Raw genomic sequence first — 15,128 nt, 5'->3', positions numbered from 1 at the left:
CTCTCGAAAATGACGTCCTACGCGCGACGTTCTCCATGTTCTCCAGTGGTAGGTCGCCTAAATGCGTGGGAATGATTTTTAAGCGCCACTATAGTGCGTTTATCAGGCATAAGCAATTCTAATGGCGTTTCATAAAAAACGTTGGTCAGGCATAAACTACTATAATGATTCTTAAAAAAAAACGATTAGTTAGGAGTAAGCTACGGCAAAAAAAAACGTCGACTAGGCGGAAGCAACTATACTGGCGCTTTATAAAAAAAGATCGTCGGTCAGGCACAAGCTACTACAGTGATGCCTCGTAACTAAAAGGTTATCTCGCGAGGGTGGGCATCGTCCGGGAAGCAGATCCCCCCGGAAGTCAGAATCTGCAGCGTCTCCTCGTCGGCGTCCTTAATTCGATCCCCGAATTCGTTCCACCTCCCTGAAGACGATCTCGCGTCGTCGACGCTCAACTCACCGATCTCGCCGAGGTGCTGGCGAAGGCTAGCCTCGAGGGTGGCGATTTCGCGAGCGATCGCGTCCTGGCCCTTCGGCGCGGTGCTTTTGGCGACTTCCGCCGCCAGCTCTTTCAATTTCGAGAGGGACTCAGCCCCCTGGGCCCGGGCGTCCCCCAGAAGGCCCAAGGTGGCCAGCCTCCTGGAGATCTCCGACCTCTCCCCGGCGACGTCGTTGCAGTCGGCCAGCTTGTCGCGTTCCGTCCCCAGCCAATCTACGAAGCACTTGCAACGCAGATTGAACTCGTTGTGCTTCTCGACGCAGCTCTCCAGGTTGTCCAGGAGGTCCTGCGACTTGGCCACGATGTTGAGGAAGAGTTGCTTGATGGACTGCAGGTACACGTTCAGTGAGGTGTCCTTGGTCTGGTCCACCAGCTGCTGCGCCTTGTCGCAGACGGCCTCCACCAGCGCCCTGTGGGACGTGATCTCCTGGTGCATGATCTTGTGGTTCTGCAGCTGCGCCCTCTTCTCCTCGAGCGACGACTTCAGCTCGGTGTGCTGGTGCATCGCCCGCTCCACGTCGCGCAACCAGGCCGTCAGCTGTTCCTGGGACAGGGAGAACTCGGCAAACTGCGTCAGACACTGGTCCAGCTTCTGGGTGGCTGTCTGCAGGTCCTCGGAGAACGCGTCCCAGGCCGTTCTCAGATTCCTGAGGAGCTGCCGCACGATCTCGCGACCCTCCGGCGAGGTGTGGGCGTAGAGCTTCTCCCCCAGGTCGATCACCGCCTCGAAACGGACGTTTTCCTTCGTTCTCGCGTTACCCAGGTCGCGGATCGTCTTCTGTCTGCTCTGCAGCACCGCCAGGTCGCCGACGATCTCGCTGTGGGTGTTCAGCTCCGCGGCTACGTCCGTGATCCACTTCAGCAACTCGTTGTACCTCTCGTTGAAGGTCGCGTGTTCCTTGACGAACTGTTCATACCTGGCCACGGCTTCCTTGGCTTGGTTCCTGATGGCCTGGTACTTCGTGGCCTGTCGAGAGACCCTGGTCGCTAGGTCGGACTCCGCCTCGGAGCTCTGGCTCATCCTGATGGCGTCGTTGAACGTAGAGTTCTTGGCGGAGATCTCCTTCTCCAGATTCTTCAGCTTCTGCAGGTGCTCCCTCTTCGCCGCCTCGGTGCTCTTCAGACTCTGGTCCTTCACGCTCGACTCCATCCGCTTCGTCCAGGTTTCCAAGGACTCCACCAGCTTCTCGAATTCGGTCCACTGATCGAAGAGGCGGTCCAGCTTCTCCTTCGCTTCCTGGCACGTCTTCAGGAACTCCTCCCACACCCTCTTTTGCTCCTCGTAGCCCTTCAGCAACGCTGGGTGCCCAGGAAGCGAGGTCTGCTCCAGGATGATGTTCAGCTGCCCGTTGCAGTCTTCCAGGATCCTCTCCGCCTCTTCCTTCTGCTGAAGGATGTTCTCTATCAGGCCCACCTTGCTCTTGATGGTCTCCCTGTCGAAGGCCAGGTCTTCTATCACTGGAGCAGCCTCGTTGGCAATCGTGCCGATCCAGTCGCGAGTCTTCTCCAGGGTCTGCAGGTACGCTTCATGGTTGGCCACGTGCTTCTCCGCCACGCTGATTCTGCCTTCCACGTCCTGGGACAGCTTGTCGTAGGCCTCGATCACGCTGGTCAGCATCTCCGTAGCTTCGTCATCGGGAACCGTGCCAAGGCGATCCTGAAGTTGGCGAAGCACGTTCCTGTGGACGCCGACGTCCTGAGCGATGGCGCGGTAGGACCTCAACGCCAGCTTCTTCTCCTGCAGGGTCGGCAGCAGATCCTGTTTGTCTCCTAGCTTGGTCCTGGCGTCGATGACCCATTGTCTCACCTGGGTGTACTTGTCCTCGAAGGACGACCTGTGCATCATGTCGCTCTCTATCTTCTTGTAGATGGCGTTGGCTCTGTCAGCGAGGGCGTCCACCCGCCCTCGCAGGTTCCTCATCTCCGTCCTGATGGTCTCCCGGTTTTCCGGAGTGACTCGGACGTAAAGGGCTTCCCCGATCTCCGCAGTCTTATTCAAAAGTGCCTGGCCCTTTTCTCGATCGTCCCCGAAGGCCTTCAATTGCTTCAGACGAGACTGGTAGAAGCTGATGGGCTTGGGACCGCTGGCCTCGTCGAAGGCCTTCAGCTTCCCCTCGGCACCCTCCAGCCACTCTTCGACGTCCTTTTTACTGGACGCGTATCTGTCCCTTCCTTCTCGCAGCTTTTCCAACCGCTCTAAGTACGTGGACAAGAACTTCAGGACGGCAGAGTAGTGCGACTCCAGGTTCCCCACGTCCTGGACCACCCGGGACTCGGGACTAGCCTTGGCGATGTCCTCTCCCAGAGCACCGAGGTCCTTGAACTTGGTTTCATATCCCTTGGCGGTCTTCTGCAGCTGCAGGATCTCCGTCGCTTTGTTCTCGATGTCCTCCAGGTTCAGCAACGCGGAGTTCTCGGCACGGATCTTGTTCTCCATGTCCTTCAGCCAGGACATCAGGCTCTCGGAGGTGAGCTCGTAGCGTTTCCAGAGAGTTATGTTGCGTTCCAGCTGGGACTTGATTTTGGCGTAGCTGATCTTCAGGGTTTCCAAGTCGGAGGCGACCTTGTCGCGATCAGCTCTCAAGCTGGTGGTAGTTTCAGCTGCCTCGATCGTCTCCAACTGCTTCAGGGCGTCATCAGTGTCCGCCTTCTTCAGCTCGCAATCCTTGATCCCGGTCTCCACATCGGCAAGGGATGCCATTTTCACCTCCAGGTTGTAGCAGTCGCTGCTCTGCTCCGGTTCGCACCAGGCCACCTTGTCCGTAAGGGTACCTACCGTCCTCTGGAAACCTCGGAACTTCTCCTGGTAGAGCTTCGTCAGGAACGCCACCAAGGTGGCACTGACCTTCTCGGCGTGTCCAGCTACTCCGTCTCTTCTAAGCCGAAGTGCCTGCAGCTCCTTCGGCAAGCTGGACCTGGACGTGGCAGGATACTCCGAGGACATCTCCGCCAGCTTCTCTTCAAGGTCGCCGAGCTCCCGGTCGCACCTCTCCAGCTCGCTCTTCAGCTCTCGACACCGGTTGATCCTGCTCAGGATCTTCGAGTTGTCCCCGGTCAAGTCGTCGCACCTGACGATGTCCTCTCGGATCTTCGAGATGTGGTCGCCGCACTTCTTCAGCTCCTGGCGAACGGCTTTGTCCTTCCTGTTGAAGCCGGAGGTGAGCGATTCCAGTTTCTCCGCGGAATCGTTCACCACCTTGAACTGGTCATCGAGCAGATCGTTCAGAGACTTGAGAGTGGGAATGTCGGCATTGTCATTCAGCTCCACCAGCTGCCTAGTCTTCGAGGCTATCCCTTCCCGAAGTAGCTGATGAGCCGGCAGCTCTTCGTGGTACTTCGTCAACCTGGCTTGACCGTTTTCGGCATCGGATAGACGCTCGCATGCCGCCGAGAGGGCTTCGTTCGTGTCGCTCAGCCACCTGGTGAGCTCGTACTTGGTGTCGTCTATCTGCTTCCAAACGATTACCTGCGTCTCGTAGACTCTGGTCCCCTCGAGGACGTTCGAGCACGCGTCCTGGTACCTCTGACGTGCCCTGGCGAGGTCTTCCTCGATGGACACGGACTTAAAGTTAGGCATCAAGGAAGCCTCCTTGATCAGCTGCTGCGCCTTCGCGTCCATCTTCTCCAAGTACTGCTTCCCCTTCTTCAGGGTCTCTCCTGCCCTCTTAGACTTGTCCAGGATGACGTTCGCCTGGGTCGCGTCGTTGGGTACTTCTCTTTGCGTTTGGCACAAGCTGTTGGACTCTTCGACGAACTTGATCAGCTTCTCCCTCGCCTCCTGGTACTGCTTCCAGTTGGAGTCCATCTCCGCGTACTTTTTCCTCTGTTCCTGGATCATCTCGTTGACCTTCTCCCAGTTTCCGTCCACGGAAGAGAGGACGACCTGGATGTTGGTGACGGATCTCTGGTCCTCCTTCATCAGCGCGCTACCTTCTCTGTGTAAGGTGTCTTTCTCAGGCTCCCTTCTCTGGTGGTCTTCCAGGAGATCGTCCAACTTCTCAATAGCTGGTGCCAACTGCGAACAAGTATCCACGCTGCAGGTGACCTCCTGAAGTCGAGTTTGCGTTCCGATGATCTCTTCCGTGATCGTGGAGTGCAGCTTCCTGAAATGGTCCCAGCGAGCTCCCAGGCTCTCCAGCTTGTCCTTCTGGCTGGAGAACTCTGCTCTCAGCTGGGTGGCCTTGGTCTCCAACTCGTTAACCAAAGCCGAAGCGGTCAGTGGTCTGCCAGCCTTGTCGCGCACGTGGACGTCCAAAGTCCCATCCACCAGGGGGATCTGCTCCTTCCAGGAGTTGATCCTGGTGCAGACGGTGTCCAGCTCGCTGGAGAGCTTCCCCAGATCAGCGACAGTTGGCTTGCGGGCTTCCGACTGGTACTTGCTGTGACCCAGCTGGGCACCAGTCTCGTTATGCCAGCTGAGCAACTCGGCCCACTTCTCCAGGCCTTTTTTCTTCTCCCTCAGGTCGTCCTCCAGCGACTTGTACTTCCTGGCCAGAGAGGAATAGATCTCGTCCAGGGCTGCGGCCTCCTGGGGGGAACCCGAAGCCGACAATTGCTTCACCTCCCCGTAAATCGCGGTGAAGGTCGGCTGCTTTTCGGAGTGCTCCTGAAGGTACGCGTGCACAGCTTGGAGGTTGGCGTCCACGTCGTCGACCCCAACTTCCCCGATCTCGGCCACGTTGGCCTTGAGTCCGGCCATCCAGTTCTCGAAGTCGTTGATCTTCATCTGGAATTCTTGTCTAGCCAGGAGGGCATCGGCCACGCGGTTGATGTGTTGTCTCACCACGTCCGCTAGCTTGCCGACCCGGGTCTTCATCTCTGCGACTCGACCCTTCAGACTCGATGCTCCTTCCAGGGCCAAACCGTGGCTCACCTGGTCGGACACCTGAGTCAGGGTGATGAGCTGCGCCTGGCGATCGGAGATCTCTTTGTTGAAGTCCTTCAATTGGGCCAGCTCCCTTTCCAGCTTCGCCGTCTCTGGAGTCTGGACGTTCGGCTCTTTCAAGGACGTTTTCTCGCTGGTGGCCAACCAGGTGCTGAACTCCGCCGCATCCTTCTCGAAGCCGTTCCAGGTGTACACCAGCTTCTCCAGTTTCGTCGTCGTTTGCGTCGCCACGTCGTGGATCGCGTTCCAACGGGTGTGGACCACGTCCACCTCGTCCGCTGCCGCGGTTCTCCCCTCGATTCGATGACTGACTGTCGATAATTCCTGCACCCGGGGGAGATGCTCCTCGCACTGTCTCTCAAATGCTCTGGCTGTTTCCAGCAGTTCGATTGCCTGAGGTAGGGTTGAGGGTTTGGAACCTAGGGATGCAGCCTTCGACTCGGCTTGCTCGATCCAGGGCTTCAGCTTTTGTATACCTGCGTTGTATTCCTTCCACGTCGCTAAGTTTCGGCTTGCCCGATCGCGCTGAGTGTCGACGTTTTGGTTAAGTGCCTCCACTTCCTTTTGCAGCTCCCTGATCGTCTCGCGCAGCTGCCTCGACTCCACGTGGCCTTCGTCTGAAAATTCAAGAAATCCGTCAACATTGCTGCCGTGAAACCGTGGAGATGTTCGTTAAAAGTCTTCTGGCGGCGCCGAGTCATTTAAGGTGATACGAAAGGGTTATTCATAGATACGTATAAAATGTAAAAATAATTTTAAACTTTCCTCCGAACGATTCAACGTATACTATTCGGAGAAAGGTTTAACGAGCGATTGACTCTTCGGATGCCACTTTCACATCCCCTTAAGGATTCTATTCACCTTTCACGAGACTGCGAGACTCCTCTTCGATTATTCTCAGCACGGTGGTCTTCTCGTGTATCTCCTTCTGCAAAAGCTCCGTCCTACGGACCCTCTCTTCGGGGGAGGTCGAAGAGTCCTGAATGTCGGAGATCGTCCTCGGGGCACTCTGCTTGGCCCAGTGTCGAAGGTCCTCCATCTTGGACTGGAAATCGGAGCACCTGCAGCTGTACTCCCGAAGATGCACCACGCGTTCGTTCACCGTCTCCATCGTATAATGGAGTTTCTTCTCAGTTTCAATGACCTCCCTTTCCAGGATGGTCCTCCTCTCCGGGGTGGTCACCTGCGACAAGCTGCCGTGGATGTCGCGCAGCTTCTTCGTCATCTGCTCGGCGGCTTTCTTCAGGGACTCCCCGAGTTCTTGCTTGCCTCTTAGGTCTTCGGCGATCCTGGCCACGTTGCAGTATCCTGCCTCCGCTCTTCTCAGCTCGTCGTCGGCTTCCTCGACCAGTCTCAGGATCTCCTCCTTCTGCTGCTGGTAGCTGGTCCACAGCTTCTGGGACTGCTTCAGGGTCTTCAGCACTTCGATGCTCTGGCCGTAAGTCTCGTTCCAGTTGGTCTCCAGCTGCTGGACCTCGCTGGACACGAATGTCGGCGCGTGTTGGTCTCTCAGCAGATCTTTTCCACGTTGCAGCATGCTGACGATGTTGGCTCGCTGCTGTTCCAGCTGACCTAGACGACTTTCCTGGTGATCCACTGCATGCTGAAGCTGCTCGGCACTCTCTGACGGCACTTCCGCCGATGACTGCTCTCGCACTCTGCGCAGAAGGGTGCACACCTCGCGCACCTCCTTCCTGTAAGTGTAGCTCTTAGAGTAGATGTCGGTCTTCGTCATCGTGATCTCGATGGTGGGTATCAGGTTCTTGTAGCGAGTTATTAGCTGCTCCATCTGGTATTGCTCGCTCGTCGCTTCATGGTCGGATCTGTTGGACGTTAGGCTGTCCAGAGTCTGCACCAACCACTTCATGTCCTCGCGTTTGCCGTCAGCTTCGCGGCAGATTTTCTGCGGAATAAGGAACCAACTTTTTTTTTAAGGTGACATAAAAAATGTCTATACTTTCATGACGCCTTAATTTAATAAAAATAAATACGAAGATAACCACGGTCTTGGATATTTACCGTGAGCGTTTGAAGCTATCCCAGGTTGCAAGAACATACATGTATGGTTTAACCGAGGTCACGAAATGCCCATGCAGACGTGTTAGGGTAAAATCGAAGGAGCTGGTCAAAGTACCTGAAAGATTGCCTTCTCCTTTTCGAACTCCTCCAAGGTGTGGACCTCCTTCAAGATCGACCTCAGGGTGTCGTCGACGTGGTCCATCCACCGCACCATGTCGTCGAACCTGAAGAAAAATCGGACAGATAAGTAAAGTATCTATCTTTGAGAACACAACGAACGTCGCACCTTTGTCTATAAGCTGCCCATTGTTCGGGCACTCTCCGTAATTGTTCTCTGAGATGTTCGACACGCTGAGCAGAGTCTTCCCATTGACGTTCCGCTCGATCAGCAGCCTCTTCAAGGCTGGAGTCGTTCGGCTTCAGCTGGCCGTAAGCCGTGGTAATTTTCTTCAAGGTCTGAAGGCATCGTTCCACCTCGAGTACCACCCCTCGGTTGACGAAGAAGTCCTTGTTGCGCCTCAGAATGCTGTCGACGTCGTCGTTCTTGATCAGCGCCTGTTGCTCGGAGTTGATCTCCACCTCGATCTCCTTCAAGTAGTGATAAAACGTGGCCTCGTCCAGCCTGAATTCGAGTCTCATCAGATGCAAAGGAGCAAAGGAGAGGACCTCCTTCCACCTCTTCTGGAGGACATCCACAGCCTCGGTAATAGGTGGTTGCTGTTCCACAGGCAATGCGTTCTTCAGATCATGTCCAGCGTTGACGAGATCCTGGATCCACTTCTCGTTGACCTTGCCGAAGAAGTTCTTGTGAAACTCGACGGACTGTCTATTGTCGATGCGTTTGTCGTTTACGAGTGCCTCGGCAGTGGTTAGCCACTCCGAGATCTGCCTTTCGCATTCCCTGAATTTCGTCCAGCACCGCACGGCTTCCTGAAGACGTTGCTCCCAGACCTGAGTGGACTGGGCCACGTGAGCAAAGCGATCGTTCAATTCCCTCAGGGTGGCTCCACCCTCTGCAGAGTCGACATTGGCATGCCCATCGACGGACTTGACCATGCTGGCGAATGCTTTGTTCTTGGACTCCAACATGGACTTGTAGTACAGGGTTCTAGAAAAGAAGGCCTTGTGTCGGTCCAACTGCGCCAGGGCGAAGTCCCTGCCGCCCGACAGGTCGATGGAGGACAACAGGTGTTCGGCCTCGTCGAGCCAGGTGGAGATCTCCTTCTGGCCAGCTTCCAGCGACTCCTGCTGCACCAACAGCTGGTGGTACAGGTGCAGCTGCATCGGGATCAGGGCACGGACGCGGACCAGCGTTTCCTTCTCCTTCTTCAGAGTGTTCATCATCTTGTCCACCTCCTCTCGCGAGAGGTCCTGGATCAGCGACTGGAACTTCTTGCTGATGTTCTTGAAGAGCTCCTCGATGCCCTCGACCTCGTTGTGCAGGGTCTTCAGCTGCTCGCCGTAGGCCTTGATCCTCTCGGTCGAGGTCAGCTTGGTGGTCGACAGGGTGGTCTCGGCGTTCCTCAGCCAGGTTTGCAGAGTCTCCACCCCTGCGCGATAGTCCTTGCGATTCCTCAGCAAGTCACCCGCGTGCATGTACTGTTTCGCCTCGGGGAAGAGGCGCTCCCATCTCGAGGTTAGCTCCATGAATTTGTCCTTGAGACGCAGGGCGACTCGATCCTCGGACGTGGCTATCAGGAAGCTGACCGTGTCCGATAGTTGTTGGTATTTGTCCTTCCACACGCTGATGTCCTGGAAGAACTCCATCTTTTCTTCCTCCTGGAAGCTCAGGGCTGGCTCGGCTCGGGAGAGCCAGTGCTCGAATTCTTCCGACACCGTCGTCCACCTTCTCCAGTAGGCCACCACCTCTTCCAGGATACTTTGGACGCATCTCAGGTCCATCGATACGCTCTTCCACTTTTCTGCACTCTCTCGCATAAATCGATCCACGGTCAGTTTTTCTTCGCGATCTGAAAAATCGAAAGTGGTAGTTTACATTTTCTTGGCTGTTGCTAATGAAGTCCTTTCGCTAACAGGAAAGGTGTCTTTTTTTTTTCCTGCACCTACCGATATCCCCGACGTGTTTGTACTCCTCGACCACCTGTTGCATGTCTAAGTAGGCCTTCTGGAACTCGTGGAAGATCCTGTTCCTGGAGACGAAGTTCTTGTACTGTTCCAGCATCTGGTGGACCTCGTTCTCGACGCCATATTTGACGCTCCAGCTCTTGAGTTTGCTCTCCACGAGGACGAGGAAGGCGACGAGGCAGCATTTGTGCTCCAGGAACTTGAGCTTGATCCTACGCTTGGAAGCCTGCGACGGCAGGCTCGCCAACCTCGACGCGATGTTCTCCAGCTGTTCCGGAGGAACTTGTTGGGCGAACATGGAGCTCCTTGCTCGGTGAAACTTGTCGGTGATCGGCGTGTGTTCTAAAAAGAATTTCTTGTGCTCCTCCAGCTTGGACGAGATGATTCCGGCGGTTTCCTCGCTCATGTCCACGGGGATGTCGTCGTCGGACCTGAGGAGACCTTCCGCTCGAGCGAGCCATCTTCCCACCTCTCCCAGTTCCCCAGGTAACGAGGAGTCCAGGAGCCAGAGCCAACGCAGCATCTAACAAAATAAATAAATTCAATAATAAATTCCGGCTTCCATCCACGATTACGCGTCGAAAAAAAAAAAATAGATAAACATTCACAGAACCAAAGAAATATTAAATAAAGGGGAAACTCGCCAGGGTCTCCATCTGCTGCCAAAGAGTCTGAATCTGCTTCCATGAATCCCGAGTGATGCTGATCACACTCGGAGTGTCCACCAGGCTCTGCAGCTTCTTGTAGATCACCTCCTTCTCCTCGACCGCGTTTTTAAACAGCGTGTATTCCTGAGGGAGGGATCGAGTAAGACGAGTTCCAGTTCCATATCGCCTTAAAGGACCTGGCCTCACCTGATAACTCCGTGGGAAGGCGTTGGCTCCATCGAGCTGTTTGAGATGTCTGGTTCGGTCCACGAGCCAGGCCAGCAAGGAATCGTACTCTCTTTGAACAGCTGCGAAAGAGTCCGGACCCGTGGTTTTGGGCTCCGGGTACTTGTGCAGGAACTGAGCGACATACGTCATGATGGACTTCTCATCGGGCTGAGGAACGTCCACGTCTTCGGGGTCCAGGAGTCTGGCGATACCCAGCTCGGTCTCCGCCACCTGGAAGGCCGTCTCGAGGCGAGCTCTGTTCGAAGCTTCCCTCATCGCAGCGATGCTGACCAAGTTCGCCTTAATGGCGTCGATGATGGCCAGGAAGGCATTGCCGTCCCTCCAGCTCTCGCCGAAGTCCCTCACGTGGAGGCCGATGTCCCTGAAATCGGCGTAAATGCTTCATGCAATTTTTTTCTTTTTTTTTCTCTTCGAAAAATCAAATTTCCCGAGTTTCAAGACCTTCGTTAGAGCCACCGTGATCAAAGTTTCGAATGTTTCGGTGCACCCAGTTTTGAGAAAAATTGTAATAATATTTTGATGGTTCATGTATGTCCCTTTTGTATCACCTTAAAAATCTAAATCATCTTCGAGCTTACTTTGGCAAGGCGTTGGTCACCCATTGGAGGAGCGTCTTTCGCGCTCCTTGTTTCCATCTTTCGCTCGACTGTCTTCTGCGCTCGCTGGCTGCTGAGCCCTGGGTGCTGAGGCTTTCTAAGCTGCTCTGGCTGCCCCACGTCTGTCCCAGGTACTCCAGAGCTCTAGAGTTCTCCTCGATCTAGAAACGAAGGGGATTCGTCGTTCCTTCAGGATTTGGGGAATATCCAACGCACGTACTGAGAGTTTACTACGCGCGTGTTCATGCAGTGCGTGGACCAAGCGATGGAGCTGAGGGCCTTCATGGACACCTCTCGTAGTAATCGTAAATGTAACAAGAAGAACAGGCCATTCAAATTGCAGAACTGTCACTTCGCCTCTACATGAAGTCAAGTTCGGCAATTTATTGAAATTATTGTCCAATTTTCGATGCGCCGTTTTCGACCACTGCACGCGGAAAATGGATTCACAGGAGCGAGAAGAAATTCTACTTGCTTCAGGAGACGTGTACACTTCGTATGGTAACTTCGAAAGCAACATCTCGAATGATTATTTCTGTTAAAAAATTGCTGAAAGTGCAAGTGTCATTTTTTTCCACGTGCGAGAGGTGCCCGAGAAGGGCCTCACGGTTCACTCCTCTTTCTGCACGCAGATCGACCTACTCACCTTCCTTCGATCCTTCGACCGTAGCTTGTTCATTGGAATAGATACGGTTAGCAGAGGTGTCACATTATCGGCGAGTCTTTGTCGGGTGAACTTTAAAGTTACCGCAAGCGACGTATCGAGAAAAATCGAATGCAACCACGGGATTATGTACGCCAAATTCGATACATAATCCCATTACAGATGCGAGTCGAGTCCCTTTCAATTCCTGCGGTTCAGATCTCGATTCGCGAAGGCCCGTGACCGATCGATTACCTATCGATAATCCAACGCGTGCCGATGTACGTTACGTGACGCGTGTCGAATATACGAAAGCAACTACCGGAGATGTACATGTGCTCTTAGGTTGCGCAGCTACGATATAAGATTGAGAAGAGGGACGACGAGTACCTGGAAGTACAAGATGATGGTCCAGATGAGACCCAGAACCACCGGAGGCCGCCCGTCCACCAGGTCGGATGAGTTAATGTTCACCAGTTTGATCTGCAAATAATTCATTTCGTCATGAACATTCTACCTCGGTCTTCCGGGTTCCGTGAAAGAGGAAACCGACTGACTTTTTTGCCCTGTAAAAATTGAAGCGCCGTGTTGGCGTTGCTGAGGAAGTGCGGTCTCTTCAGGTTACGGCCCCTCTCCAAGGGCTGAAAGGTTTAAGACTTGGTTATTGGATGTATCGTTCGAGGCACCTTTCATCCCACCTTAAGGCGATATGAAAGTGGCGGTCTCGTTTATGACCATGTATGTGTGTGATAAAATTCAATATGATTTAGTACATCCAGTTCAAGGATGCCACTTGGGTACCGCCTTAATCGCAGGATCAATTAAGGGGAAAAAATACCAATTTCTCGCCGGACAACACCTCGAGCAGCGCAAGGAGGCGGGTCCCATCTTTAAGGTCGTCGATCAAGTCGTCCACTCGAAGAGGTGGAACTCTCTGTAAAAAATGCGTTTGCGCAACTTCTTACTTCGTGATTTAATACATAACGAAGTCGTGGTTTCGGGGATTACTTCGTGCAGGGGAATTAGCCTTTGTCTCGGACGAAACCCTGAAGAGAAACGGAAGTTCAGCCCGATGGAGAACCAGGCACCGAGTGCACCCGAGTTCCCAAGTTTCCGACTAAACGTCGTCGTGATGCTCGCCTTTTCGCCATTCGACGTATGCGTGCAAAAGCGTTTTACAAGTTGCTGTCAAAACTTGCCGAGGCTCGACTTCGACGTGTTACCCCGTGCGGCTAATTCGCTCATTAATCGTACCTTTTCTCCAAACTGGGTGCACCAAATAATTCGGAGCTTTAACCCATAATTAAAGAGATCCTAACGAAGGTCTTGAAACTCACTAAATTTCATTTTTTCACTCTCGCCCGAGTCAAATGCAACATTTTTTTTATTGTCAAATGAAATTTCGCGAGTTCCATTACAACCTCCACGTGTTGAAGTTTGAGAATTATTCGATGCACCGAGTATGGAGAAAAGCTGTATAAATATTTCGACATTTCGATATACAATACTCGATTTTAATGGAATTATTTGAATCGGCTCAACCCTTAAGGGAACCTTTTGCAAAATGAGCTCTCGCCGGTTTCTCGAGAGAACTCACCTTCGACAGGTAAGAGTTGATCCAGTTCACGAAGGTCTTCTTCTGCACTCTCTCCTGCTCGTCTGGAAAATAAGGAGAAGAAATAAATCAAAGGGGGGTGTAAATTATCATCTCGGACGAGCGTTTCGATCGGCGCGTCCAATTCCGGGAAGGCGGATGATGTCAAGAGGTGGCAAGAGACGCTCGCTAGGGATTTTATTTTTAAAACTGTCGTCAACGTTCTCGTAACGCGAACTCGTGTGAATCGCTCTTGCCACGTACTCGGTCCCACCGGGAGACTTAATAAACGCGTACTCGCAAAATGCCCGTTGTGCCCGCGCATACAAACAACGTTACGCAATTGAACGTGCAGCAACTTTTGCGGGCGCCATTGCGCGACGAAGCGCGGTTTAAACAACTTTAACGGCCCCAAAAAATTCCTTGACTTGGATTTTGAAAAAAAAAAAGGAAAAAAGCATCCTCACAATATGTCCTAATAATTTCCCAGGAAGATGGAATAGGGCATGTGGCATAATTTCGAAATACTCGATACACGATTGATTGAAGAGATGCCAAAAAAAAAAAAAGAAAAATGACGAGCTCTCGGAAAAACGACGTCGCGTTAACAATTGATTATTTTTTCACCCGTTAAATAATAGGAACGACCAAACGGGCGAGGATAACTTCGAGATTCTAGAACGAGGTTCGACCTCCGAGCGATTGTGTCATCGAGATCGCGCGTGGATCCAACTCGACGATCGGATTTCAGGGACTGGTTTTCCACCGATCGTCATCGAGTACGGCAGCAAGGTGAATCGGGATCTGTGATCGCGTCATCGGATAATCGATCGGACGGAGTAATCGGATCGATTAAGGATGAAAATCTCGAGGTCGCCTTGCGAGATTTCCTTCGAAACTGCGTATCGATCTCTCGGGAGGGAGACGTGCGATTTTTCTCGGGATTTTTCGCAAAGGCGTAGTCGGGCGCCAAAATGGACGCCGGGACTCAGGGAAAAGAGGAAGGCGAGATTAACGGCAGGGATTTATTTACGGCCCCTGAAAATAGAAGGACAGCCGGTGGAGGCTGGAAAACGAAGTGGGACGCGACTCGGTTGCAATTATTTATCTTTCTTTTTCTTGCACTCGATCTCGACCTCTCTCGTCTTCTGCGCTTCGCCGTGCATCTCGCCTAAAGGCGTATTTAGTAACGTAACCTCGCGTTTCCTCCCCATTCCCCCACCTTGTCAGAAATGCGGATTTATCGCTAAACCCGTTGTCGTACTAAAGGTTTTCCCGAAATTAACAAGTAGTTTCGGGGGTCACTTGTCCGGCCGTTTTCCTCGATCAATCATTTTTCTTTCTGCCCTGGTCTTTCGAACGCCTCGCAGGGTCCTCGCCCCGGGCGTCGCCCAAATGCGTATTTTTAACGCAGTCTCCCATTTCCACCCCCATTTTCCCCGTGTCCGGGAGATTTATTTTTGCCGAGGCGAGCTCGCGACTCCCGGAATCCCCGAGTCGAATGCGAATCTTCCAGCACCGCGCGGATCCCGAAGGAGAGTCGTCCTTCCCCGATGACGATAAAACAAACGTGCCAAAAAAAAAAAAGAATAGTAATTCGGTAAAAACGAATTTTCCTCAATAAATTGGTAGAATATAAAGAGAAAGCCTCTTAGAAAGGAGAAAAGGACATGCCATCCCTCCCCTGGTAAAATGAAAAAGCGTGGAAAAAAAATAATAACTGATAAAAAAAATCTTTCTCGGTCAATCGGTAGAATAGAAATAGAAGACTCCTTAGGGAGAAGAGAACAGCCTGGAATCTGGAAGCGGAAGCTTCAATTTGCGATCGATCGAGCCCTTTCGATGGCCTTACTTGCGGCGGACGGGCTCCGAGGGATGAAATCGCGTGCGGCCGATCCGCCCGGTATCTTCCGC

The 15,128-nt window shown here is 53.1% G+C and overlaps 1 protein-coding gene across 8 annotated transcripts in view; it reads right to left on the bottom strand.

Annotated features, from left to right (window-relative positions):
- Positions 1 to 15,128, bottom strand: part of LOC105694784 (nesprin-1) — an 84,662-nt gene that overhangs the window by 64,696 nt on the left and 4,838 nt on the right. For 7 of the 8 annotated variants that reach the window (XM_023433532.1, XM_023433542.1, XM_023433545.1 and 4 more), the window contains exons 2-13: positions 13,218 to 13,279; positions 12,459 to 12,554; positions 12,178 to 12,261; positions 12,011 to 12,103; positions 10,960 to 11,138; positions 10,340 to 10,742; positions 10,130 to 10,276; positions 9,468 to 10,008; positions 7,687 to 9,370; positions 7,516 to 7,624; positions 6,243 to 7,284; positions 458 to 5,998 (exon numbers count right to left, since the gene is read on the bottom strand). In XM_023433532.1, the coding sequence (XP_023289300.1) occupies positions 458 to 5,998; positions 6,243 to 7,284; positions 7,516 to 7,624; positions 7,687 to 9,370; positions 9,468 to 10,008; positions 10,130 to 10,276; positions 10,340 to 10,742; positions 10,960 to 11,138; positions 12,011 to 12,103; positions 12,178 to 12,261; positions 12,459 to 12,554; positions 13,218 to 13,279 (9,981 nt within the window). Of the gene's footprint in view, positions 1 to 457; positions 5,999 to 6,242; positions 7,285 to 7,400; positions 7,453 to 7,515; positions 7,625 to 7,686; positions 9,371 to 9,467; positions 10,009 to 10,129; positions 10,277 to 10,339; positions 10,743 to 10,959; positions 11,139 to 12,010; positions 12,104 to 12,177; positions 12,262 to 12,458; positions 12,555 to 13,217; positions 13,280 to 15,128 lie in introns of those variants that run through there. The other variant, XM_023433544.1, reaches the window with a different exon arrangement.

This window comes from Orussus abietinus, unplaced genomic scaffold, assembly GCF_000612105.2.
Source record: "Orussus abietinus isolate OABI.00-Male unplaced genomic scaffold, Oabi_2.0 scaffold73, whole genome shotgun sequence".
Lineage (NCBI taxonomy): Eukaryota > Metazoa > Arthropoda > Insecta > Hymenoptera > Orussidae > Orussus > Orussus abietinus.
Note: the sequence above shows the minus strand (reverse complement) of the source record. Positions and strands in the feature narration are given on the sequence as shown.